Consider the following 26659-nt stretch of genomic DNA (forward strand, 5'->3'; position numbering starts at 1 on the left):
CTGTGGCCTCAGCTCATATCATGTACTGGTCTGTGGAGATGCTGTACCAAGGCAGGCCCTTCAAAATTTCTAAGAAGGCCTCAGTAATCATCACTGCCTTGTAGTGGGAATTTCTGGATGGGAAACAGCACCTGGAGAAGGGTTGCCACAGCCTGCTTAGCCCTTGCTAATTCCCTGGCTGCTGGGGCCTCCCTCTGGATCTCTATCTCTTTTCTCTCGCCTCCATCTCTTTTTGTTTCATCTCCTAGCTCTTTTGTGGGCAGCCTCCCTCTCTTCTATTTCTAATGTTTAGTTCCATCTGTCTCTATGCTCATTGTCTTTCTCTGTTGCTCCAGCCTAGCAGCTCTAGTTTGTTAGTTGCTCCACTGATACTCATTTTCTGCTTTCTTGTGCTGGCCATAACCTCTGCAGTTCACTGAAACTGGGATGCACTCAGCTCAGGCTGCTGGTTAACAGAGACTTTCTAACTAGCTATACCCGAGAGGTAGAAAGAAAAGAAACAATTCAGCTTGTAAATTCCTTTGCTGGCTGCTCACTCACAGCTTGAAGCCTCCCTTAACAAAGACCTTGTTAAAAAAAACTTAACACTTCTGCCTTCAGCTGCTTTCTAAGCAGCTAGAAAGGAGAAAAAAATCCTACTGGCTTTTGTTCCTAAAAAACCCTCACCGCTGCTCACCATGTTAAGGTTCCTTCTCCTCTGAACTTTAGGGTGCAAAAAGTGGGACCTGCATGGACACTTCTAAGCTTAATTACTAGCTTAGATCTGTACACTGCCACCATCCAGAATTCTAGTTTCTGGAGCACTTTCTGTCCCCCCAAATTTCCCCTCCTGGGTTGCCTGGAGGACTTCACCAATTCCCTGTGAACACAGATCCAAATCCCTTGGATCTTAAACAAGGAAAAATCAATCAAGTTCTAAAAAGAAGCTTTTAATTAAAGAAAGAAAAGTTAAAAAATCATCTCTGTAAAATCAGGATGGAAATATTTACAGGGTAATCAGATTATATAGCCAGAGGAACCCCCTCTAGCCTATGTCCAAGTTACAGCAAACAGAGGTAAAATCCTCTCAGCAAAAAGGAACACTTACAAGTTGAGAAACAAAAAAAGACTAACACGCTTGCCTGCTATTACTTACAAGTTTGAAACATGAGAGACTGGTTCAGAAGATTTGGAGCCCTGGATGACATCTGGTCCTCTTAGTCCCAAGAATGAACACACCCAAAACAAGAGCACAAACAAAGACTCCCTCCACAAGATTGAAGTATGTCCCCCTATTGGTCCTCGGTTCAGGTGTCAGCCAGGTTTACTGAGCTTCTACTCTTACAGGTAAAAGAGACATTACACTTAACCTTTAAACTATCTGTTATGAACAGGGGGCAACCCCAAACCTTTTTGAAGAAGAGAAACCCTTCCAACAGCCAGGACCGGTCGCTAGGATTTTGAGCGCCCTAGGCAGACGGCAATTTCGCCGCCCCCTCGCTGGTCCCAGCTCTGGTGGAGCTGCTGCAGTGGTGGACTGCCCACCCTCGGCAGCGGCTCGCTGACCCCGGGGGCGGGGGTGCCCTGGTGCGCTGGGCTGCAGCGGCGGCGCACTGACAGGGGCTCCCTGACCCCGGGTGGGGCACCCTGGGCTGTCTCCGGCTGCAGCGCGGCTCGCTGACCCCGGGGCGGGGCGCCCTGGGCTGCCAGCTGCGGCGGCGGCGCACTGACCCCAGGGCTCCCTGACTTGTTATAAGCTAATAGGCCCTGTAATATTTCATCTTGATTACAGAGACAATTTTTATGTTTTTTCCTTCTTTTTATTAAAAGTTTGCTTTTTTAAGACCTGTTTGATTTTTTTCCTAGTTAAGGCTCAAGGGGATTGAGTCTGTATTCACCAGGGAATTGGTGGGGAAGAAGGGTCTTCCAGGGTAACCTAGGGAGGGAAATGGTTTATTCCACTTTGTTGTGAGACTCAAGGAATCTGAGTCTTGGGGTCCCCAAGGAAGGTTTTTGGGGGACAGAGTGTACCAGACACTGGAATTTCTGGTTGGTGGCAGCACTACAGGATCTAAGCTGATAATTAAACTTAGAGGATTCATGCTAGTATCTCATTTTCTGGACACTAAGGTTCAGATTTGGGAAAGAATACTATGACAGGCCCATAAGATGGAAGCGTCATGGGAAGGGCCCTTCACGGTCCAAGAGCACCTAGGAGCTGTTAACTATCTCATAGCATTCCCCACCTCAACCCTAAAGCCTAAAGTGTACCATGTTCATTCTCTCAAGCCCTTTTATTCCAGAGACTTAAAGGTTTGTCAGTTTACAGCCCAGGGAGGAGATGACACTGAGTGGCCTGAAGGTGTCTACTATGATGGAAAAAGTGACGGTGGCGTGAAAGAGGTGAACCTCTCCGCGACCCCTGCATGTCCACAGCAACAACAGATCAAGGAGCTATGCACTAGCTTTGACCCAATGTTCTCTCTCTGCGCCACCCCAGGGTGGACCTAACAGGCATACCACTCCATTGACACAGGTAATGCTCACCCAATTAGAACCCCACCCTCCCGGATGTCTCCTCATGCCCAAGCTGCTATAGAACGGGAGAGCCAAAGCATGCTACAGATGGGTATAATCTGCCCCTCTAACAGTGCATGGGCATTTCCAGTGGTTCTAGTTCCCTAACCAGATGGGGAAATACGCTTTTGCTAAATGCTGTAACTTGTCCCGACAACTATCCAATGCCACGCACCAATGAGCTATTGGAGAAATTGGGATGTGCCCAGTTCACCTCTACATTAGACTTAACCAAGGAGTACTGGCAAGTACCGCTAGATGAACCCGCCAAAGAAAGGTTAGTCTTCATCACCCATGCAGGGATGTATGAATTTAATGCGCTTCCTTTCGGGCTGCGAAATGCACCTGCACCTTCCAAAGACTTGTAGATGGTCTCCTAGCAGGATTGGGAGAATCTGCAGTTGCCTACCTCGATGATGTGGCCTTTTTTTCCAATTCATGGGCAGAACACCTGGAGCACCTGGAAAAAGTCTTTGAGCGCCTCAGGCAGGCAGGACTAACTGTTAAGGCTAAAAAGTGTCAAATAGGCCAAAACAGAGTGACTTACCTTGGACACCAGGTGGGTCAAGGAACGATAAATCCCCTACAGGCCAAGGTGGATGTTATCCAAAAGTGGCCTGTCCCAAAGTCAAAGAAATAGTCAATCCTTCTTAGGCTTGGCCGGATATTACAGGCATTTGTACCACACTACAGCCAAATCGCTGCCCCACTAACAGACCTGACCAGAAAGACACAGCCAAATACAGTTAAGTGTGACTGATGAGTGTCAGAAGGCCTTTACCCAGCTTAAGGCAACACTCATGTCTGACCCTGTGCTAAGGGCCCCAGACTTTGACAAACCATTCCTAGTAACCACAGATGCATCTGAGCCGTGGGTATAGGAGCAGTTTTAAGTGCAGGAAGGACCGGATCAAGATTTCATCCTGTTTGTTTCTCAGCAAGAAACTGTCTGAGAGGGAAAGCCACTGGTCATCAGTGAAAAAATGCTACACCATTGTGTATGCCCCTGGAAAAAGCTACGCCCATACGTTGGGGATGGTGTTTCCAGCTACAAACCGACCATGCTGCGCTAAAGTGGCTTCATACTGCCAAGGAAACAACAAAAAACTGCTTCAATGGAGTTTAGCTCTCCAAGATTTTGATTTTGAAAAACAATTCAACACATTTCAGGAGCTTCTAACAAAATAGCTGATGCACTCTTCCGTGAAAGTTTCCCGAACTTAACTAGCTAAAATTGTCCTTGGAAAATGTGAAAATCTTGTAGTTTTACTTACTTAGTAGTATATGTAAAGGTGCATGTGTTTTATTAATCTGTTTATTCTAAAGTCCTAGGAAGAAATCACCGCCAGTGTGGTTCCACACTGTCTGAGATTTGGGGGCGTGTCAATAAATAGATAGTTAAGGGTTTAATGTCTCTCTTTTGCCTGTAAAGAGTTAAGAAGCTCAAATAAACCTGCTGACACCTGACCAGAGGACCAGTAGGGGGAACAAGATACTTTCAAAATCTTGGTGGAGGAAAGTCTTTTGTTTGTGCCTTTGTTTTTGGGGGTTGTTTGCTCTTGGACTAAGAGGGACCAGACATCAATCCAGGCTCTTCCAAATCTTCTGAATCAGTCTCTCATGTTTCAAACTTGTAAGTAATAGCCAGGCAAGGCGTGTTAGTCTTATTTTTGTTTTCTCAACTTGTAAATGTTCCTTTTTTTGCTGAGAGGATTTTACCTCTGTTTGCTGTAACTTTGAACCTTAAGGCTAGAGGGGGTTCCTCTGGGCTATAGGAATCTGATTACCCTGTAAAGTATTTTCCATCCTGATTTTACAGAGATGATTTTTTACTTTTCTTTCTTTAATTAAAAGCTTTCTTTTTAAGAATGTGATTGATTATTCCTTGTTTTAAGATCCAAGGGGATTGGATCTGGACTCACCAGGGATTGGTGGGGGGATAGGAGGGGGGATGGTTAATTTCTCCTTGTTTTAAGATCCAAGAGATTTGGATCTGTGTTCACCAGGGAACTGGTGAAGTCCCTCGAGGCAACCCAGGGAAGGGAAAGTTTTGGTGGGACAGAGAGTGCTCCAGACACTGGAATTCTGAATGGTGGCAGTGTACCAGATCTAAGCTAGTAATTAAGCTTAGAAGTATCCATGCAGAACCCCACTTCTATATCCTAAAGTTCAGAGTGGGGGTGGAACCTTGACACCCCCAAATAGGATGGGAACATTTTTGAAATCTCAGAGACTTTTGCAGGATAGGAAAACCATTTCCCTGACCAGCTCTGCTCAGAATGCCGTGTATTTCCATTAGACCCTATTTGTGATGGGTGAACAGAACTGAACACAGAATTCCAGGGCATACCAGTAGTATTATAATATTTTCAGTGTCATTCTCCATCACATTCTTTAGGTATCCTACCATTCTATTTGCTTTTTTAATTATTATTGTTGCTGGACACTGAGCAAAGGCCTTTATTCATCTGCCCATGGTGATACTTGTTCTGTGGTTTCAATCTCCAACGCTATTAATCTGACACCTTTCACCAGCCGTAAATTAACTTAAGTATGTATGAAGCAAGAAAGAACACAGGAATGAGCTGATCAAAATAGCTCAGGAACTGAGTCCTTTCCAGAGATCTGTTTTATGTCTCTCACTCCTCTGTATGTTCTTAATTATATACATTGAAAAAGTGTGGGGCACTCAATACAATGTTAATTTGTAGCATATTTTTGCAATGGATTTGTAATAAGTTACGTGGCTCTTGGAGGACACAGTACTACATATTCCCTCCCCTTCAGAGAGCCTGAGCAGGGAAGGATGTTAGATGTGTGTTTTGCACAATACTTTTCATAATAATCTCAGTTTCTAATGTCTGGGCTAATTAGAACATCAGTAACCTGATCCAAAGCTCCTTTAAGTCAGCGAGAATCTTTCTCTTGACTTCAATAGGCTTCATATGTAGCCCCAGGAGACTGCTGTGTTCCTATTGACTAGAAGCGCCTGGTAACAGATAACAGAATTCATACTGTCACAATTAATGCTCTAGCTTGTATGTGTGTCCATTTAACTGCATTTGCTTTGCCTAGCTATAGATATTCAGAAAAGAGTGCTAGAGAACTGTGTGGAAGCTGGTTAGAATGAACAAAAACTAATCTTATATTAAGTTAGTAGAATGTAAGCATCTGATAAGAAAAATCCAGCTGGGATGATGGATGAATCTTTTATCCTATATATATTTAGAAAGAGGGGTATCTGTCACAGCTAGGGCGAGGAAGCTCTATGATAACGGAAGGGGCCATGTTCTTATGTTTACCTCTCTCTTCGTCCATTAATTAAGCATACTAAACCTTTTAACGTGGAAGACCCAATAAATACCTTAGTTCAGGAATATTAAAGTGATATCTTTTTACTTCATTGGGTAGGAGTCAAAAAGATATTTAGGCACTTAATTGCCTTTAATTTTTAGGCACCTCCTGATTTCAATAGAAGTTAGACACCACCCTTTCTGACTTGGCTTCTGTGCTGTCAATAATCTGCAATGGTAAAGGTGAGATAACTAGATATTTGTATGGGGCAGAGGTAAATTGGCGTCTAAAATGAGGTACTGTGGGTTCTGAAGGCCTGTGACGCAGCTCCCAATCACTATAGATGGCACTCTTGTAAACACCATGCTGAATGTAAGTAGTTTCTCACCAGTTCTACATCTGTGACATTCAACCTACTCTTAGCACAGAAGAAGACAATAAGGATGTAGTGAAATGACATTTTCTAAAGTTTCTGAATACAGGATGGTCAAACTCCTCTCCTCTATAGAGATTTAAACACATAACCATGCTGGAAATTTTGCAGAGGTTTCCATGCTTCTGCAAATCCCATCCGCACATACATATTAATTTCTGACGTCCATAGCCTCATGTAAAGCATGCTCCTGCCAGGTTCAGAAAACACAGATCAGATGCATGAGTTAAGCACAAGGGGGCAGCTTCAGGCCCTGTGTCTCATTAAACCAAATGAAATCTTAAAAAGTCGTGGTAAAAATAGGAAAGAAAGCCCCCAGGACTTTTCAAAAAAGTTGTTTACACAGGAATTTGATGGATAAAGAATTCTGACTTGGCTAGTATTTTTTTCTCAGCCTGTGGTTAGTAATCAAAACAGAAGAGTAACTCTGCTTTTAGAAAGTCAAACTCTTGGCTCCACAGACTCTGTAGTACTCATTCGATCTCCACAAAAAAGAGTTCATGACTGGATTGTAACATCTTGCTCAATGACTGCCCAAAATGCAATCAAAAATCAGTTCCATAACCAGTTTGAGCAGGATATAAATGGGTGATTATATCTGGTGGGTTGGTTCAGGAGCCTCTGTAGTTAATAATTATTCAAAAGTGAAGTCTGAGGGGGTATTCTTGTTTAAAATTAGCATATGAAGTCAAATGTTCTGGGTTTATCTCATTCAGAATCTCCAGTGGGATGTACACAGAGAAGATACCTCCTTGTGAGACAGTTGGTATTATCTAACTGCAGCCAGGTCTGCACTTAAAAGTTAAATTGACCCAGCTACATTGCTCAGGGTGTGAAAAATCCACACCTTTGAGTGACACAGTTAAGCCAGCCTAACCCCAGGAGTAGACAGCAAAAGGTTGATAGAAAAATTCTGTCAGACTAGCTACTGCTTCTCAGAGAGGTGGATTAACTACTACAGGAGAACTGTTCCTGCTGCTGTAATGAGTGTCTACGGCTACGCTTAAGCCCTACAGAAGCACAGCATATGTACTTTGCTTAACATGGAGGAAGAGTGTCCAGCAGTTTAGGCGCTATCTTAGGACTCAGGACCTAGTTCAAGTCCCTGCTTCAGCACAGACTTCCTGTGTGACCTTGGACAAGTCACTAGTGCCCAGGTCCTCAAAAGGTATTTAGACATTTAACTTCAGTGGGGGCTAGGTACCTAAATGCCTTTGAGGATTTAGCTGGGGCCTCTTGGAGCCTCAGTTCCCCCATCTGTAAAATGGAGCTAATAGAACTGCCCTACCTCACCCTACTCAACAAGTATGAGGATAAATACATGAAAGATTGTGAGGCACTCAGATGCTAGGTAATGGGGGTCTACAAGTCCTAAAATTAAACATGTAATCTATCACTATCTGTTTTAACTTCTTTGTGCAGTGAGTAATTATCCCAGAAAAGTCCATTTATCTGGAATAGAATTTGGGGAGCTATTCTGGAATAGTTTATTCGAAATAAGCTATACGAAGTGCGGACGAAGTGGTATCCACCACGAAACTCATGCTCCAATATGTCTGTTAGTGTATGAAGTGCACAGGACTCTTTGCTGCTTTTACAGCATCCAGATAACACGGCCACCCCTCTGATAACAGCTATACAGTAAAATTTCTCTGAGTAGGTAAGCCTTACGTTGTATAACAGATATACAGAGTTTCTGTTGTCCTCCACTACTTCTGAAATTCAGCCTCCACCTTTTAACGTACAAAAGAATTTTACTGAGGGTGATATAAGCACAATGAAGGAGTCAGTCCTACATGGCGCTCAGTGCCCTCATCCACACCTCACACGATCAGGCCCTAATTCACATGTTGTATAACTGTCTCTAAATTATATCATTAGTCCCTCTTCTGTCACCCTCACTCACAGTTGTGTTGCTCATGTAACGGCCTTGCCGCGGCTCAGCTCCGGGTCGCGAGGGCTGAGCGAATGAAGTCTGTAGTCCAAGCCCTAAGGTAGGGCGGGACAGCGAACAAACAGGTTAGGGGCTCTGCCCTGTGAAGCAGGGCAGAGCAACAGGCAGTCTAGAGGCTGCGGTCCTTGTGGGGCAGGGCAGAGCAAGGATAATTGGAGGCGATCAAGTTCAGTAAAGGAAGGGGAGTCCTGCCACCCTTAAGGGGTGGCAAGGGACGCAGCGCCTCCCACTCCACTGCGTTCCAGCCCGGGCCCTAGTAGCGGCTGTCGCCGCTAGGCGGTCAGTGGGGATCCCGGCCGAAACACACTGACCGGGTAAGCGGCAGGGTTCCCACCGAACACACGACCGGAGGGTCAGTGGGATCCTGGCCGATGCACACGACCATCGGCTCGAGCCTTCTGCGGCCTGACTATCGTAGCCCACCCCGGGCTGCTCCAACTCCCCCCCCGGGTACCTGCCCTTCGGCCGGCGTCTCCAGGGGTTCCCAGATCATCGGTTCTTCCGCTGGCTCGGCAGGGGGGGTCCAGTCCAGTCCTCGGGGGTCCGGGGTCAGCGGTCCGGTCCTCCTCGGGGTACGGGTCCAGGCGGTCCGATCCAGTCTCCGCAGGGCGAGCGTCGAAGGCGTGGCCCGCTGCTCTGGGTGCTGGCCCAGGGGAGGTCAAGCAGGACCCTCCGATACCGAGCGAGGGGTAAGCCGGACCAGCGGTAGCCGGGCACCCACATCTGCCTTCTCCGCGGCCTCCTCCTAACTGAGGCTGGGACCGGGTTTTTATACTTCCTGTCCCGCCCCTGACTTCTGGGCGGGAACAGGCCGAGGGGCCTTGCACTTCCGGTCCCGCCCTTGACTTCCTGGGGGCGGGATAGGCGGCCGGCCTCTGCCCGGGGTTGCAGGTCCTAGCCTATGCCAGTCTCAGGAGCGTGGGGGAGGGGACCCCCCTCGCATACACACACACCCCTCAAGCTGACCCCGGGCCCTCGAGGGCAGGCCCCCCATCTCCGCAAGGCGGACATGAAGTCAGTGTTAAGATGCTCCTTACCGCCCGGTGGTGGACGTCGAAGGCATATTGTTGCAACGCCAAAGTACCACCGGGTAAGCCGCATATTGTTGTTTCGCATCTGGGCCAACCAGCGGAGCGCAGAGTGGTCGGTGACCAGGACGAAGGTTCCGCCCAGGAGATAATAACGGAGGGCTCACAGGCCCATCTTCACGGCCAGGCTTCTTTCTCAACACGGCAAGTGTCATTCCGTGGAAACAGCTTCACGACTCAGGTAGACAAGGGGTTCTCTTCGCCCCCCCACCTCCTGAGACAGGACCGCGCCCAGTCCTACTCGGAGGCGCGTCTTAGGATGAACCCGCGTGGAAGTCCGGACTGATAGGACGGGTTCTTGGCAAAGGCGATCCTTGAGTCCGGAAGGCATGATCACACGCGGGAGTCATTCTATCTGACGTGGGCTGTCCTTGGTGAGGAGGTCCGTTAGGGGGCTGCGATGGAGGCAAAGCTCGGATGAACCTCCCATAGTAAACTGCCAACCCAAGGAAGCGCGTACCTGTCGTTTCGTAGTGGGGGTCGGGCAGCAGCAGGGCCTGGACCTTCCCATGAGCGGGCCGCACCTGTCCGCCGCCGATCGTGTAGCCGAGTAAGTGGTTTCGTGCCAGCAATCCGGCACTTCTTCGGGTTGGCGGTAGTCCGGATCCCGTAGGGTCCGCAGGACCGCGGCTACCCGTTCAGGTGGTCGTCCCAGGACTTGCTGTGGATAATCACGTCGTCCAGGTAGGCGGCGGCGTATTCCTGTGCGGACAAAGGAGACGGTCCATCAGTCTCTTGGAACGTCGCCGGGGCCCCATGGAGGCCGAAGGGCATCCGAGTGAGTGACAGAGCGGAGGTGCAGCAAATGCGGTTTTCTCCCGGGAGGCAGGGTCGAGCGGGATTTGCCAATAGCCCTTGGTGAGATCGGGGTGGTGAGGAAGTGGGCCTCGCCCAGGCGGTCCGGCAACTTGTCACCCGCGGCATCGGGTACGCATCAAACTTTGACACGGATTAACACGCCGAAAGTCGATGCAAAAGCGCTGGTGTACCGTCAGGCTTGGGGACCAAACCACGGGGCTACGCCACTCGCTCTGTGACTGCTCGATGACGCCGAGTTCTAACATCGCGCTGTACCTCTTCTTCTTATGACCTGTACATCCGTGGGGTAGGGGCCTGTTGGCTCCGGATCACCACTCCGGTTCTGTCTGGACGGTATGGTGTTCAAGGGCGTGCGCCTGGCTGGGTGGTGAAGGTCTTGCGAAATGCGTGCAGGAGCGCTGTTGCTTCCTCTGCTCCTCGCTTAGGGTTTCCCCAAGCTGTGGTGCCGTGGGAGCGTCGGGCGGCCCAGCCTGGGTCCCAGTTCAGGTCGGGCGGGGAGGGGTCAATCAAGAGCCCCTCTCGCTCTCACGGTTTTAGAAGATTAACTGGTACTTCTGGGTCCTTTCGGCGGTCGGGCTGGTTGACCTCGTAGGTGACCGGGCGACTTTCCAAAGCACCTTGTAGGGCCCTTGCCAACGAGCTAGCAGCTTGACTCTCTGTCAAGGGCAAAAGCAACAACATCGGTCCCCGGTGGAACTCGCGGGCCGGCCCGCTGGTTATACGTCTGGCTTGGCCTCCTGGGCCGTTTTCAGATTCTCGCGCGGCAAGCGCCTACTTGGCTGAGCCGGTCTTGCAGCTGGAACACATACTGCAGAAGCCTTGCGTGGGGAAGGCGTCTGCTTCCAGGTCTCTCGCGTGAGGTCCAAGAGCCCCTCGGGCGACGGCCATAAACAGCTCAAAGGTGAAAACTGGTGGAGGCCTGGGGACCTCACGGATGGCCAGAGCAGGGGGGAATTAACTGGTCCCAGCGGTGCAGGTCCTCGGGCTGAATTTTTGCGCATCATCTCCTTCAGCGTACCGGTTAAACCGCTCACACAGGCCATCGGTCTGCGGGTGGTAAACCGAGGTTCGGAGCTGCTTGATCCCAAGTAACGTGCAGACCTGCCGTAGCAGCCGGAGGTGAAGTAGTCCCTGGTCAGTGAGTAACTCCGGGGTAGGCCGACTCGGGCAAGATCTTGATTAGTTCTCAGCGATGGCCTGGCTGTAATGCTCCAGAGGGTTAGTGCCTCGGGAGCGGGTCGGTAGTCCACCATCACCAGATGTAGCGGAATCCGGCTTGGCTTTTCGGGAGGGTCCCACTAGTCCATGGCCACCCGTCGAACGAGTCTTCTATATAGGCATCGGACCAACGGGGCTGGGGACGGTCGAGCGGCTGCCGGCACTCAAGGACAGAGCAGCAGGTTCCGCACCTCCTGGTGCACCCCGGGCCAGAAGAAGCGAGACAAAATACGGGCCAGGGTCTTCTCCTGGCCCAAGTGTCCGGCCGCAGGGACATCGTGAGCCAACCGCATAACTGCCCTCCGGTGACACCGTGGTACTACCAGTTGTGTCCGGACTTCTCCCGTGCGGGAATCTCGGTCCACGCGGTAGAGCCGATCTCGCCGCAACTCAAAGTGGGGCCACGTTTGCACCCGACCTGGATCGATCGGGGCCCCGTCGACTGCGGCCAGCTGGTCGTACATCGAGTTCAAGGTGAGGTCGCCCCTTTGGTCGCGGCAAAAGTCTGTGGTCGCCACCGGCCTTTCCGGTATCCCCAGTTGGAGTTCGCCCCCTGCCTCGGCCTGGTGGTCTGCCTCCGCCCCGCCAGAGTCTTCGGGGGTATCTGCCACGGCGCGGACACCTTCGCAAGCGGGAATAGTCTCGGGGTCCTTCTGGGCCTGGGACCGCAGAATGTCCACAAATTCAGGCCAGTCCCGTCCCAGGATCACTGGGTAGGCGAGTCGTGGGGCCAGGCCGACCATCAGGGTGCATGTTACTCCGGCTACTGACAGGGAGACCCTAGTGCTGGCATATGGTCGTACATCCCCATGTATGCACTGCAGATGGATTGTCCCGAGCCGCGGGCCTTCAGTCACTCCGAGGCTTTGGCGGACCAACGTCTGCCCACAACCGGAATCAACCAGGGCGCACGTCTGGCAGTTGTTGACGACTACGGGCATGGTGACCTTTGGCGGCTGCGGAGGTCGGGCCTGATTTTCCCCGGCACAGACCTGCCCGAAGTCGCACTCCATGGCCGTGCAGTCTCGTCGGAGGTGTCCACGTTTGCCGCAGGAGAAGCAGGGACCGACCTCGGGCCGCCCGGGCCGGGTTGATCCGTGTCGCGGACGGATTCCGGGACGGACGTTCTGTACGGGCGTCGGGACGGACGAGGCTTCGAGGGGTCGGGCTCTCAGGCCGTCGCGGGTGGAGCTCCTGTACCTGTGGGGTGGTTCGAGCTTCATCGCGGCCGGTTCCCCTCCTGTCCGAGGGGGCCCGCTTGGACCCAACGGGATGGGTCCGCAGCGGTGGCCCGACCGGGGTCTCGGCCGCCAAGAAGTCCTCGATGAGGGTGACGGCGGCCGCCACTGTCGGGGGTCGGTGCCGGAGAACCCATGCTCTTCCTCGGGACGGGAGGATATGGAGAAACTGCTCCAGGATAATCTGCTCTAGGAGTTCCTCCGGACTTCGTCGGTCGGGTTGGAGCCAGCGCTTGCACAAGTCCCGCAGCTCCTGGGCTATCAGCCGGGGCCGGGCACCCGCGTTATAAGTCAGGACCCGGAAGCGCTGGCGGAAGGTCTCCGGGGTGACGTTTAGCGCATCGAGAATCGCCGCTTTTACTGTGGGGTAATTCCTGGCATCGTCAGTGGAGAGGCCTCGGTAAGCGGTCTGTGCCGTCCCCGTCAGGTACGGGGCGAGCAGGGTGGCCCACTGCTCCGGGGCCCACCCAGCAACCTGGGCCACCCGCTCGAAGGTTACCAGGAATGCTTCGGGGTCGTCTTGGGGGCCCATTTTGGTCAGCCTGACAGGCGGAGGAGTCGTGGGATCGCATCCAGCCCCCTGACTGGGATCGGGGCTCCGGGCGTCGTGTACGTCCAGTTGCTGTAGCACTGTCGCTGAACTCCTGGGTCCGGGTTTCATCTGTACCATGCTGTTGCTTGCTGAGCCCCAGTTGGTCAACAGCTGTTTCTGCTGCAGTAGGCGGCAAGCCTCTTGTGTGTTTCTGCTGCTGCAGCTGGCCGCCTGCTGTCGTTCCTGGGTCTCCATCAGGGCCGTGAGGAAACTTGGTGAGGTCCATGTCGCTAGGGAGAGCGGTCCCCCTGGCGCCCTCTCGCAGGTCAAGGGCTCGTGCCACATCCTGGGCAGTGAATCCCCTTCTTTACCATGTGTAACGGCCTTTGCCGCGGCTCAGCTCCGGGTCGCAGGGGCTGAGCGAATGAAGTCTGTAGTCCAAGCCTTATGAGGCGGGACGCGAACAAACGGTTAGGGCTCTGGCCCTGTAGCAGGGGGGAGGCAACAAGCAGTCTAGAGGCTCCAGCCCTTGGGCAGGGAGCCAGACAAGCAGTCTAGAGGCTCCGCCTTTGGGGCAGGCAGAGCGACAAGCAGTCTAGAGGCTCCGGCCCTTAGGGGCAGGGCAGAGCGACAAGGCAGTCTAGGCTCCGGACCTTTGGGGCAGGGGGCAGAGCGACAAGCAGTCTAGAGGCTCCGGCCCTTTGGGCAGGGCAGAGCGACAAGCAGTCTAGAGGTCCGGCCCTTTGGGGCAGGGCAGCAGCGACAAGCAGTCTAGAGGCTCGGCCCTTTGGGCGGCAGAGGACAGCAGTCTAGAGCTCGCCCTTTGGGAGGGCAGAGCGACAACAGTCTAGAGGCTCCGGCCTTTGGGGCAGGGCAGAGCAAGGGACAATTGGAGGCGATCAAGTTCAGTAAAGGAAGGGGGTCTGCCACCCTTAAGGGGTGGCAAGGGAACGCAGCCTCCCACTCCACTGCGTTCCAGCCCGGGGCCCTAGTAGCGGCTGTCGCCGCTAAGGCGGTCAGTGGGGATCCCGGCCCGAAACACACTGACAGGTGAGGCGCAGGGGTCCACCGAACACACCGACCGGAGTCAGTGGGGATCCTGGCGATGCACACGACCATCGGCTCGAGCCTTCTGCGACCTGACTGTAGTCAGCCGCCCCCGGGCTGCTTCCAACCTCCCCCTCCCTGGGTACCTGCCTTCGCCGGCGTCGTCCAGGGGTTCCCAGATCATCGGTTCCTCGCTGGCTCGCAGGGGGGTCCAGTCCATCCTCGGGGTACCGGGGTCCAGGCGGTCCGGTCCAGTCCTCAGCATCCTGGGTCGGGCGGTCCGTCAGTCCTCGGGGTACCAGGGTCCAGGCGGTCCGATCCAGTCCTCCGCAGGGCGAGCGTCCGAAGGCACGGCCCGCTGCTCTGGGTGCTGGCCCCAGGGGAGGTCAGGCCAAGACCCCTCCGGATACCGAGCGAGGGGTAAGCCGGGCCCAGCGGGAGCTCAGGCACCCACATCTGCCTTCTCCGGCAGCCTCCTCCTAACTGAGGGCTGGGACCGGGTTTTTATACTTCCTGTCCCGACCCCTGACTTCCTGGGGGCAGGAACAGGCCGAGGGGGCCTTGCACTTCCGGTCCCGCCCCTTGACTTCCTGGGGGCGGGGATAGGCGGCCGGGCCTCTGCCCGGGGCTGCAGGGTCCCTAGCCTATGGCCAGTCTCAGGAGCATGGGGGAGGGGACCCCCCTCGCTACACTCCTCTCTCCATGAGTGGTATCACTGAATAGGGGTAAAGGTTATCAGAATCTGGAATACTCTGAAACCAGATTAAGTACTGTATATCAGTGATTAGATGCCTCTGCTATTACATTTAAATCAGTTTATTTTACATGCTAATGGGCTAACCTCTATGAAACACCACGAAAGTGAATGGGATTACAGAGATGTAACTAAGAGCAGAATTTGCCTCAATGTAACAGTCAGGGAGAGGGGAGGAACTACAAGAGGAAACAGACACAACCAGATTTGGATTTTAGTTAATGGTACCCATTTCAAGTGAGGCTTGAGCTAGAATTCTTAACCAACCAACTTAGAGGCACAAAAAACAGAGGCGGGGTGGGAAAAAAGCCGACTTGGTGTGAGGTTAGGAAAACATCAGGGGATGAGAATACAGTATAAAGAAAGCAAAGCAAGATGGGGGATCCTGGAGGGGGAAGTGAAGAGGCAGAGAATAAAGTACTGAAGAATGTCAGTGATCTCCTGCCAGCTCTGACAGCTGTGAGGAGATCACAGCTGCAGTCTGTATTCAGAGTTAGAGAGACTGATGTGTGTTTTTAGGCTTTGGAGTGTGCTGCTTGCTGTGGACTGGAATTAATGGAGACATAAAGAATCAGAAGGGTAGACAGACATCTTTGCTCAGCAAGTCTAAGAGTGAAGAGAGGTGGATGTTGGATTTGTAGTCCTTGGGCTAAAGCAAGTTTTTTAAAAAAAATCTTAGCCGAGATTTTGGCAGACTGGGAAATAAATGGATCTGCAAAACCAGCTTTCTAGTGAAAATAGGTAGAGTTCCCAACCACACTTGACAAGTGCTGCTGACAGTTCAGGAATCCCTGGGAGTATTCAGGAGTTACCTCTTTAGATCCCTGAGTAATGAGAAACATGAGACTCCAGCAGTAAGGATTCTAGCTCTGTTAATATGCAGCAAATCACTCCCTTCACCCCACGCCATTACTGCTACTCTGCATTTCACAGCTTTCAGGGATCAAGCTTACAAAGGAGAAATAGCAAAGAAAGGAGGAGATATGATGAGAAGGGTTGGAGAAAGAGGTGACAGGGAGGGAAAGGAGTGGAAGAAAGAAAGAGGGGTCTGAGGAAACAAAGGCCCTTTTTGTTATCCTCAAACCTGCTTTCCCATCCCTTTGCTTGTCCCCCCTTCATTTCTGGTAACCAGACTGGCAAACCCCAATTTGCGGATGATCTTGGAGTAGATAAGGCTCAGCTGTCCAGTCCATTTCAATGCAGAGGTCATAAGAGAACAAAGGAGAGGCGTTAAGCCAGGGGCATTGTCATTGAGGGGAAGAGGAAAGTGGATGTGTAGGTAAGAGTAACAATGTTACTGTGCAATAGAGAGGATCCCAGATTCAAATGGGGTGGTTCATGTCACTCCTCCAGCCACCAAAACAATACAACTAGCCCCAACTGAAAGGAGAAACACTCCTCCTCCCTCCCCTCTGCCAGGTGGGTAGGGATACATTTGTGTGTATACTGGCCTGCCATGGTACATGTCAGTAAACCCCTCTGTTTCATTATAACAGGTTTCACCATGATCACTGTGGTTCTGCTCATCTGGACTGTGCCCTGTGTAGCTAATCAACTTCTCAGTGGCCTTGTTAAAGGAGAATTTCCAAAAGGTTCCCACCAACTCATATGCAGCATGCCAGGGCCACAGGGCCCTCCTGGCCCTCCAGGAGCACCAGGGACTCCAGGAACAATTGGGCGAATGGGGTTTCCAGGGAAGGATGGAAAAGATGGCAAAGACGGGGAGAAAGGAGAGCATGGAGAGGAAGGTAAGAGGGAACTGCCTCTTAAAGCTTTGTTAACACTTCAGGCTATCCTGGTGAAGAGTAGAGGTTCAGAAAACACAGGGAGATTGAAAAAAAAACCTGCTCCCAGAGATAGGTGCTGAGCATATAGTGGGGTCGCTGAGAGACATTGAACCAAACTGTAAACCTTCTATATGATGGAAACCATTTCAAGTGAGCAGCCCTAGTTTCAGCACTTATGCTCCCAAACCCATACTTGGTCCATTGTCCCAGTTCTGGGTTTCACCTGAAGTTTCTCACCTGTCACACAACTGTCTTGTCTAGCAGTTTCAGCCCTGCTCCTAGCTCAGTCTCACATCTAGCAGCACCCAGAAAGGGGCCCCGGTCTGACTCGAATTCGGTACTATCTTTCTCTACTCAGAGTAAGGGTAATTCAAGCATTCCTGCCTAAAGCATTCAAGGCTGATTAAAATGAAGGAGGAAGTAGTTCTATTTTACATACAGATGATCTGATTCCACAGGTTCTGAGCAAATAAAATCAAGGCTCAGATAAAACAGTGACTGAATTGAGTGAGGCATCCTGTTCCAAACAGGTCATGTTAAACCACTGGGGTATTTTTTTTTCACACTAATTCATTCATGATTCTTTTCTTTTATGCCTGCCTAGAAAGTCCTAGGTGACATCTCGTATTGCTGACCCTTCCCAAAGTGAGATTTTGCTACTTTATCTCACAGCGCATTATTACTCCAACATAACCAAGTGCCTGCAGGAGCATTTCATTTTGTAATGTCTTCTCCTCGTGAGACAGCATGTTCAGTGGTTGGAGAAGAAGGATGGACCAGTGTTTAAGAGGCTCGCCTGGGACTCAGGACTGTATTCATTTCCCTGGTCTGCCAATCTTCCTCTATGACCTTGGGCAAGTCACCTAGCTTCACACTGCCTAAGTTCCCCATCTGTAAAATGGGGATAATAGTAATGTCCTACCTTACAGGTGTGCTGTGAGGATCCATACTTTAGATTTCAAAGTATTCAGATATTACGGGAATGAAGGCCAGATTCTTCTCTCTCACTGTCACCTTCCCAACTTCCTTTTGCTTCTTACACTCACAAGGTCAATCCTGTCTAAATTAGGCTCTGTTCTTTCACATTGTCTGCACAGTGGGATCCTTCTCACAGAATCATAGAAATGTAGGGCTGGAAAGGACCTCAAAAAGTCATCAAGTCCAGCCCCACTGCGCTGCGGCAGGACCATCCCTGACAATGTCCAACCTGTTCTTAAAAACCTCTAGTGATGGGGATTCCGCAGCCTCCATTGGAAGCCTGTTCCCAGAGTGTAGCTACCCTGAGAGTTAGAAAGGGATCCTGAGAGGTCATCTAGTCCTGCACTGAGGCAGGACCAAGTATATCTAGACCATCCCTGACAGGTGTTGGGAGGTTTACATCCTGTTTCTTTGAACAAATGTCTGTGGCACAGAAACTCCCATCACAGTCAGTATTAACTGGCAGTTTCAGCAGAGATGCCAAGGACAAATGGACATGTGAACGGAACTATCATAAGCCTCTTTCCCAAATCTGGACCTTAACATCAAAAATGTGGGTGCCTAGTATGAACCTCCAAGCTTAATTACCAGCTTGGATCTTATCTCGCTGCCACCAGACAGGAATTACAGTGCCTGCCTCGCTCTGGTCCCCCAAACTTTCCCTGGAGGGACCCCAAGACCCAGAAGCTCTGAGTCTTACCGGCAAGGGGAAGTAACCCACTTCCCTTCCCCCTCTCTTTCTCTCCCAGACTTTCCTCTCTGGGCTAACCTGAGAGTACTGATGCAATCTCTTTACATCACAATACCAAGAAGCAGGTCTCCTCTCTTCCACAAAGAGACAAACCCAAAGACAAGGAAACAGAAAAGATTCTATCTCTCTTCCCCCCGTAGCTTCTTCCCACCCTGGGACACTAGGAGAGTTAAACACAGAGAGCAGCTTTTCCCCTCCCCCCTGTCTTTCCTTTCTCCCACCAATTCCTTGGTGAGTGCAGACTCAAGTCGGAAGAAAAACCGTTGGACCACGGAGTCGCCCTACGTCCGCCATCAAGTCACGCCTTAGGAGGAGCTAGCCACGAAGAAGGAGGCAGTGCTTGGTGCCTGAGGCTTTATCCAGCCCGCCTGGCGGCCGAGCACGCCGCGTTAATCAGGCTTACCCCTGCACGCATCGGAGCGCTGGCCGAAGGTCGTCCTTATCCGGGGTGCCGTATTAACGGATCGTGCGGGCCTGAACGCGAGAATCGCCCTGGGCCAGCAAGCCTCCAGAGTCACGCGGGGGGCTCGTATTGCCTCTTCGATGGCATTTGTCAGTGAGAGCCGACTGCGTCAGCTCGTCCTGTGCCGTCCCCCGCTGCGGAAGGGTATCTAGCATCGGGACGCGAGCAGCTGGACCTGCCCCGGTAACCGGTGGCCCACTGTCCGGGGCCCACCCACAACAGCTGGGCCCCCGCTCGAAGTTACCAGAACGCTTCGGGTCATGTCGTTGCGCGGAGGACGTGTCGCAATTTTCTGGGAGCACCTCTGACCGCCTGGCGGACGCCTAGGGTACACATCGTGGGAATCGCATCCAGCCCCCTGACTGGGGATCGGGCCTCCGCGGGCGTGTACCGTCCGTTAGCTGTAGGCCTGTCGCTAGGAACGCCTGGTCCGGGTTGTCAAGGTTCCTGGACCAGCTGTTCTGCTAGGCCCACAGTTGGTATCAGCAGCTGTTTTTACCCTGCTGCAGTAGGGGCAAGCCTCTTGGTGTGTCGCTGCTCGCTGCAGCTGGCCGCCTGCTGCGTTTCCTGGGTCTCCATCAGGCCGTGAGGAAACTTGGTGAGGTCCATGTCGCGAGGGAGAGTCGGTCCCACCTGGCGCCTTCTCTGCAGGGTCAGGGCTCGTGCCCAACCCTGGGCAGTGAAATCCCACTTCTGTACCATGTGAACCCTGGCCCGACCTCGGTCGAGGTCCGGCTGCGAAGAAGCTTCATGAAGGCCGGACAACGTTGGTCAGTGGCTGAGAAGAGTGGGCAAAGCCCTTAGAGCGATCTAGACGAAAGCGTGGGTCGGCCCTGTGAAGGCAGGCAGAGCAACAAGCAGTCTAGAGGCTCCGTCAGCCTGGTGGCAGGTGCAGCGCGACAAGCATCTGAGGTCCGGCCCTTATGGGGCAGGGCAAGGGACGAAAAGGGCTATTAGAGGCTCCGCCCTTAGGGGGGCAGGCCAGAGCGAACCAAGTCAGTCTAGAGAGCTCCCCGGCCCCTATTAGGGCCATGGGCAGAAGCCAAGCAGACTAGGAGCGTCAGGCCTTTGGGGCAGGGCAGAGCGACAAAGCAGTCAGGACAGCCATCCGGCCCTTTGGGAGGGCAAGTCAGCGCTCACAGATTAGAGGCTCGCCCGGCCTTTGGGGCAGGGCAGAGCAAGGACAATTGGAGGCGATCAGTTCAGTAAAGGAAGGGGGATTGCCACCCTTAAGGGGTGGCAAGGGAAGCAGCGGCCCTCCCACTCCACTGGCGTTCCAGCCCGGGGCCTAGTAGGCGCTGTCGCCGCTAAGCGGTCAGTGGGGATCCCGGCCCGAAACACTGAACCAGTGAGCGGGAGGTTCCCACCGAACACACCGACCGGCAGGTCAGTTGGGATCCTGGCCGATGCACACGACCATCGGCTCGAGCCTTCGCACCTGACTGTAGTCAGCCGCCCCGGGCTGCTTCCAACCTCGCCCCTCCTGGGTACTCTGCCTTCGCCGGCGTCGTCCAGTGGTTCCCAGATCATCGGTTCCTCGCTGTCGGCAGGGGGGGTCCAGTCCAGTCCTCGGGGTACCGGGGTCAGGCGGTCCGGTCAGTCCTCAGCATCTGGGGTTTCGGGCGGTCCGGTCAGTCCTCGGGTACCAGGGTCCAGGCGGTCCGCCATCCTCGGGGGTACCGGTGGTCCAGGCGGTCGATCCAGTCCTCCGCAGGGCGAGCGTCCGAAGGCACGACCCGCTGCTCTGGGTGCTGGCCCAGGGAGGTCAGGCCAAGACCCTCCGGATACCGCGAGCGAGGGGTAAGCCGGGCCCAGCGGAGGCTCAGGCACCCACATCTGCCTTCTCCGGCAGCCTCCTCCTAACTGGGGCTGGGACCGGGTTTTTTTACTTCCTGTCCCGACCCCTGACTTCCTGGGGCAGGAACAGCGAGGGGCCTTGCACTTCCGGTCCCGCCCCTTGACTCCTGGGGGCGGGGATAGGCGGCGGGCCTCTGCCCGGGGCTGCAGGGCCCTAGCCTATGGCCAGTCTAGGAGCATGGGGAGGGGACCCCCCTCGCTTAACACTCTCCTTCTCCATGGAGTGGTGATCACTGAATAGGGGTAAGGTTATCAGAATCTGAAACTCTGAAACCAGATTAAGTACTGTATTACGAGTGATTAGATGCCTCGCTATTACATTTAAATCAGTTTTTTTACATGCTAATGGCTAACCTCTATGAAACACCACGAAAGTGAATGGGATTACAGAGATGTAACTAAGAGGCAGAATTTGCCTCAATGTAACAGTCAGGGAGAGGGGAGGAACTACAAGAGGAACAGACACAACCAGATTTGGATTTTAGTTAATGGTACCCATTTCAAGTGAGGCTTGAGCTAGAATTCTTAACCAACAACTTAGAGGCACAAAAAACAGAGGCGGGGTGGGAAAAAAGCCGACTTGGTGTGAGGTTAGGAAAACATCAGGGGATGAGAATACAGTATAAGAAAGCAAGCAAGATGGGGATCCTGGAGGGGAAGTGAAGAGCAGAGAATAAAGTACTGAAGAATGTCAGTGATCTCCTGTCCAGCTCTGACAGCTGTGAGGAGTCACAGCTGCGTCTGTATTCAGATTAGAGAGACTGATGTGTGTTTTAGCTTTGGAGTGTGCTGCTTGCTGTGGAACTGGAATTAATGAGACATAAAGAATCAGAAGGGTAGACAGACATCTTTGCTCAGCAAGTCTAAGAGTGAAGAGAGGTGGATGTTGGATTTGGTCCTTGGGCTAAAGCAAGTTTTTAAAAAAAAATCTTAGCCGAGATTTTGCAGACTGGGAAATAAATGGATCTGCAAAACCAGCTTTCTAGTGAAAATAGGTAGAGTTCCCACCAACTTGACAAGTGCTGCTGACAGTTCAGGAATCCCTGGGAGATTCAGGAGTTACCTCTTTAGATCCCTGAGTAATGAGAAACATGAGACTCCAGCAGTAAGGATTCTAGCTCTGTTAATATGCAGCAAATCATCCCTTCACCCACGCCATTACTGCTACTCTGCATTCACAGCTTTCAGGGATCAGCTTACAAGGAAAAGCAAGAAAGGAGGAGATATGATGAGAAGGGTTGGAGAAAGAGGTGACAGGGAGGGAAAGGATGGGAAGAAAGAAAGAGAGGGTCTGAGGAAACAAAGGCCTTTTGTTATCCTCAAACTGCTTTCCCATCCCTTTGCTTGTCCCCTTCATTTCTGGTAACCAGACTGGCAAACCCAATTGGCGGATGATCTTGGAGTAGATAAGGCTCAGGCTGTCCAGTCCATTCAATGCAGAGGTCATAAGAGAACAAGGAAGGCGTTAAGCAGGGGCATTGTCATTGAGGGAAGAGGAAAGTGGATTGGGGTAGAGTAACAATGTTACTGTGCAATAGAGAGGATCCCAGATTCAAATGGGGTGGTTCATGTCTCCTCCTCCAGCCACCAAAACAAATACAACTAGCCCAACTGAAAGAGAAACACTCCTCCTCTCCCTCTGCCAGGTGGGTAGGGATACATTTGTGTGTATACTGGCCTGCCATGGTACATGTCAGTAAACCCTCTGTTTCATTATAACAGGTTTCACCATGATCACTGTGGTTCTGCTCATCTGGACTGGCCCTGTGTAGCTAATCAACTTCTCAGTGGCCTTGTTAAAGGAGAATTTCCAAAAGGTTCCCACCAACTCATCTGCAGCATGCCAGGGCCACAGGGCCCTCCTGGCCCCCAGGAGCACCAGGGCTCCAGGAACAATTGGGCGAATGGGGTTTCCAGGGAAGGATGGAAAAGATGGCAAAGACGGGGAGAACGAGAGCATGGAGAGGAAGGTAAGAGGGAACTGCCTCTTAAAGCTTTGTTAACACTTCAGGCTATCTCCTGTGAAGAGTAGAGGTTCAGAAAACACAGGGAATTGAAAAAAAACTGCTCCAGAGATAGGTGCTGAGACATATAGTGGGGTCGCTGAGAGACATTGAACCAACTGTAAACCTTTATAATGGAAACCATTTCAAGTGGAGCAGCCTATTTCAGCACTTATGCTCCCAACCCATACTTGGCATTGTCCAGTTCGGGTTTCACTGAAGTTTCTCACCTGTTCACAACTGTCTTGTCTAGCAGTTTCAGCCCTGCTCCTAGCTCAGTCTCACATCTAGCAGCACCCAGAAAGGGCCCCGGTCTGACTCGAATTCGGTCTTCTTTCTCTACTCAAGTAAGGTAATTCAAGCATTCCTGCCTAAAGCATCAAGGCTGATTAAAATGAAGGAGAAGTAGTTCTATTTTACATACAGATGATCTGATTCCACAGGTTCTGAGCAAATAAAATCAAGGCTCAGATAAAACAGTGACTGAATGAGTGAGGCATCCTGTTCCAACAGGTCATGTTAAACACTGGGGTATTTTTTTTCACACTAATCTTCATGATTCTTTTCTTTATGCTGCCTAGAAAGTCCTAGGTGACATCTCGTATGCTGACCCTTCCCAAAGTGAGATTTTGCTACTTTATCTCACAGCGCATTATTACTCCAACATAACCAAGTGCCTGCAGGAGCATTTCATTTTGTAATGTCTTCTCCTCGGTGAGACAGCATGTTCAGCTGGTTGGAGAGAAGGATGGACCAGTGTTTAAGAGGCTCGCCTGGACTTCAGGACTGTATTCATTTCCCTGTCTGCCAATCTTCCTCTATGACCTTGGCAAGTCACCTAGCTTCACACTGCCTAAGTTCCCCATCTGTAAAATGGGGATAATAGTAATGTCCTACCTTACAGTTGGCTGTGAGGATCCATACTTTAGATTTCAAAGTATTCAGATATTACGGGAATGAAGGCCAGATTCTTCTCTCTCACTGTCACTTCCCAACTTCCTTTTGCTTCTTACACTCACAAGGTCAATCCTGTCTAAATTAGGCTCTGTTCTTTCACATTGTCTGCACAGTGGGATCCTTCTCACAGAATCATAGAAATGTAGGGCTGGAAAGGACCTCAAAAAGTCATCAATCGCACCCCACTGCGCTGCGGCAGGACCATCCCTGACAAGTCCAACCTGTTCTTAAAAACTCTAGTGATGGGATTCCGCAGCCTCCATTGGAAGCCTGTTCCAGAGTGTCGTACCTCTGAGAGTTCGAAAGGGATCCTGAGAGGTCATCTAGTCCTGCACTGAGGCAGACAAGTATATCTAGACCATACCCTGACAGGTGTTGGGGTTTACATCCTGTTTCTTTGAACAAATGTCTGTGGCACAGAAACTCCCATCAACAGTCAGTATTAACTGGCAGTTCAGCAGAGATGCAAGGACAAATGGACATGTGAACGGAACTATCATAAGCCTCTTTCCCAAATCTGGACCTTAACATCAAAAATGTGGGTGCCTAGTATGAACCTCAAGCTTAATTACCAGCTTGGATCTTATCTCGCTGCCCACCAGACAGGAATTACAGTGCCTGCCTCGCTCTGGTCCCCAACTTTCCCTGGAGGGACCCAAGACCCAGAAGCTCTGAGTCTTACCGCAAGGGAAGTAACCCACTTCCCTTCCCCTCCTCTCTCTCCCAGACTTTTCCTCTCTGGGCTAACCTGAGAGTACTGATGCAACTCTTTCCATCACAATACAAGAAGCATGTCTCCTCTATTCCGCAAAGAGACAACCCCAAATACAATGAAACAGAAATGATTCTATCTCTCCCTCCCACCACATTCCCTGTGCTGCAGAGCTTACCCTCCATAGATCTAACACAAGGGAATTCCTCCCCTTCGTTCCTTAGCCTACCAGAGAGAAAAACTCACAAGTCTTAAAAAGAAAGCTTTATATAAAAGAAAGAAAAAAGACATAAGAATGTAATCTCTGCATCAAGTGACCAATACGGCTATTGCTTATAGAAAATAGGAATAAACAGTCTGATTTAAAAGATATCCAATCTGAAACATTCCAGCAAGCTACACACACATGTAAATACACCAAAACAACTAAAGCCTTATTGTTTTTCTACCTGTACTACAATGTGGAACAGAAATGAAGATAGAAAGAACCTTCTCATAGCTGAGAGACAGACAAAAGACTCAGACCCCCAAAAATTCCCTCCCTGACTTCGAAAAATCCAGTTTCCTGATTGGTCCTCTGGTCAGGTGTTTGGTTCCCTTTGTTTACCCTTTACAGGTAAAAGAAACATTAACCCTTAGCTATCTATTTATGACAGGAACTCTCTTCCTAGTCCTCCAGGTGGTCCCTGCAACTGAGGCTCGAGGCACCAAGAGAGGATGGTGTGGAGGAAAAACCTGCACTATTTCTATCTGGGTTGTCCATGGATAAATGGAGGAAGTCACTTTCTAACATTGCCAGGCTCACTCTGCACCCTTCCAGCAGTATTCATTTAAATCTGTTGCAAAATGTGAGCAAAACTGAGGTTCCTTTGTTATAATGTACATTCTGAATGTTTGTGTTAGAAAAGGCAACATGATTGACAGATCTCAGTACCCATCCAGCCCCAGGTATTATTTCAATAAAATTGCCCATATATGGGGATCCTGGCTGGTTTCTTGCCATATGATAATTTAGTGTTGTAACGATAACACCACCCTCACACCTGATCACATTTTTCACTAAAAACCTCACTGAAGGCAATTTGTCTCCCAGGTCCCCAAGGCCAAACTGGAAACCCAGGCAAACCAGGACCAAAGGGGAAAGCAGGCGCCATCGGCAAAGCAGGTCCACGAGGTCCAAAGGGTATTAAAGGAAATCATGGGAAAAATGGAGTGCAAGGGAAAAAAGGACCCAAAGGGAAAAAGGGCGATACCGGAATGCCAGGACCATGCAGCTGTGACACCAAAAAAGCCAAATCTGCCTTTTCAGTCGCAGTCACCAAAAGCTACCCAAGAGAGAGGCTGCCCATCAAATTTGACAAGATCCTTATGAATGAAGGAGGGCACTACAATGCTTCCAGTGGGAAATTTATATGCAGCATTCCTGGTATTTACTACTTCACTTATGACATCACTTTGGCCAATAAACACTTGGCCATTGGGTTGGTCCACAATGGGCAATACAGAATAAAGACTTTTGATGCCAACACTGGTAACCATGATGTGGCCTCTGGATCAACCATTATTTCCCTGAAGCAGGACGATGAGGTGTGGTTGCAGATCTTTTACTCGGAACAAAATGGGCTCTTTTATGATCCCTACTGGACAGACAGTTTATTTACTGGCTTTCTTATATATGCTGACCAGGATTATCTCAATGAAATATAGGAGGAGACTGTCAAAATATAGGAAGCGAGTTTGGGAGCTTATACAAGCAAAGTAGAGCTTGTACTGGGTATGTGTGAAATAATCATAGGACTCTGTTGGCTAGTTGGAAGTCTCCCATACCATTAAAGCATTGTATTTGAATGTCATTTTAAGTTTTAGCATAAGCTTTCCTATAACCTTTCCCCAGAATTTGGGGGCAGCATTTTGTGCGTGCCCCACAGGGCACGCGGGAGCTTCTGGTTCCATTCCCATCACGCCGCTGAAGGACCCTCCGCCGAAATGCCACAGGCGACAGAAGCAGTCATTGAGCTGCTCAATTGCCTGCTGCTGTTTTCCTTGGCATGTCGGCAGAAGGTCCTTCTTTGGAGGTGCAACGGGAGTGGAACCGGAAGCTCCTGTGTGCCCGTGGGGAGTGCACAAAATGCTGCCCCCCGAATCTTGGCACCCTAGGCGACCGCCCTAATGGAAGCACCCTAATGGAAGCGCCGGCCCTGCCTTTACCTAGAGATAA

At 51.1% G+C, this 26659-nt stretch overlaps 1 protein-coding gene across 2 annotated transcripts in view; it reads left to right on the forward strand.

Moving 5' to 3' along the window:
- C1QTNF2 (C1q and TNF related 2) overlaps positions 1 to 26329 on the forward strand; it is a 31975-nt gene extending 5646 nt beyond the window's left edge. The window contains exons 2-3 of one of the 2 annotated variants that reach the window (XM_032794437.1): positions 16430 to 16681; positions 25535 to 26329. In XM_032794437.1, coding sequence (XP_032650328.1) covers positions 16438 to 16681; positions 25535 to 26148 — 858 coding nt within the window. In that variant the 5' untranslated portion in view covers positions 16430 to 16437 and the 3' untranslated portion in view covers positions 26149 to 26329. Of the gene's footprint in view, positions 1 to 16429; positions 16682 to 22592; positions 22740 to 25534 lie in introns of those variants that run through there. The other variant, XM_075068291.1, reaches the window with a different exon arrangement.
- The last annotated feature ends 330 nt before the right edge of the window (positions 26330 to 26659 follow it).

This window comes from Chelonoidis abingdonii, chromosome 7 (assembly GCF_003597395.2).
Source record: "Chelonoidis abingdonii isolate Lonesome George chromosome 7, CheloAbing_2.0, whole genome shotgun sequence".
Lineage (NCBI taxonomy): Eukaryota > Metazoa > Chordata > Testudines > Testudinidae > Chelonoidis > Chelonoidis abingdonii.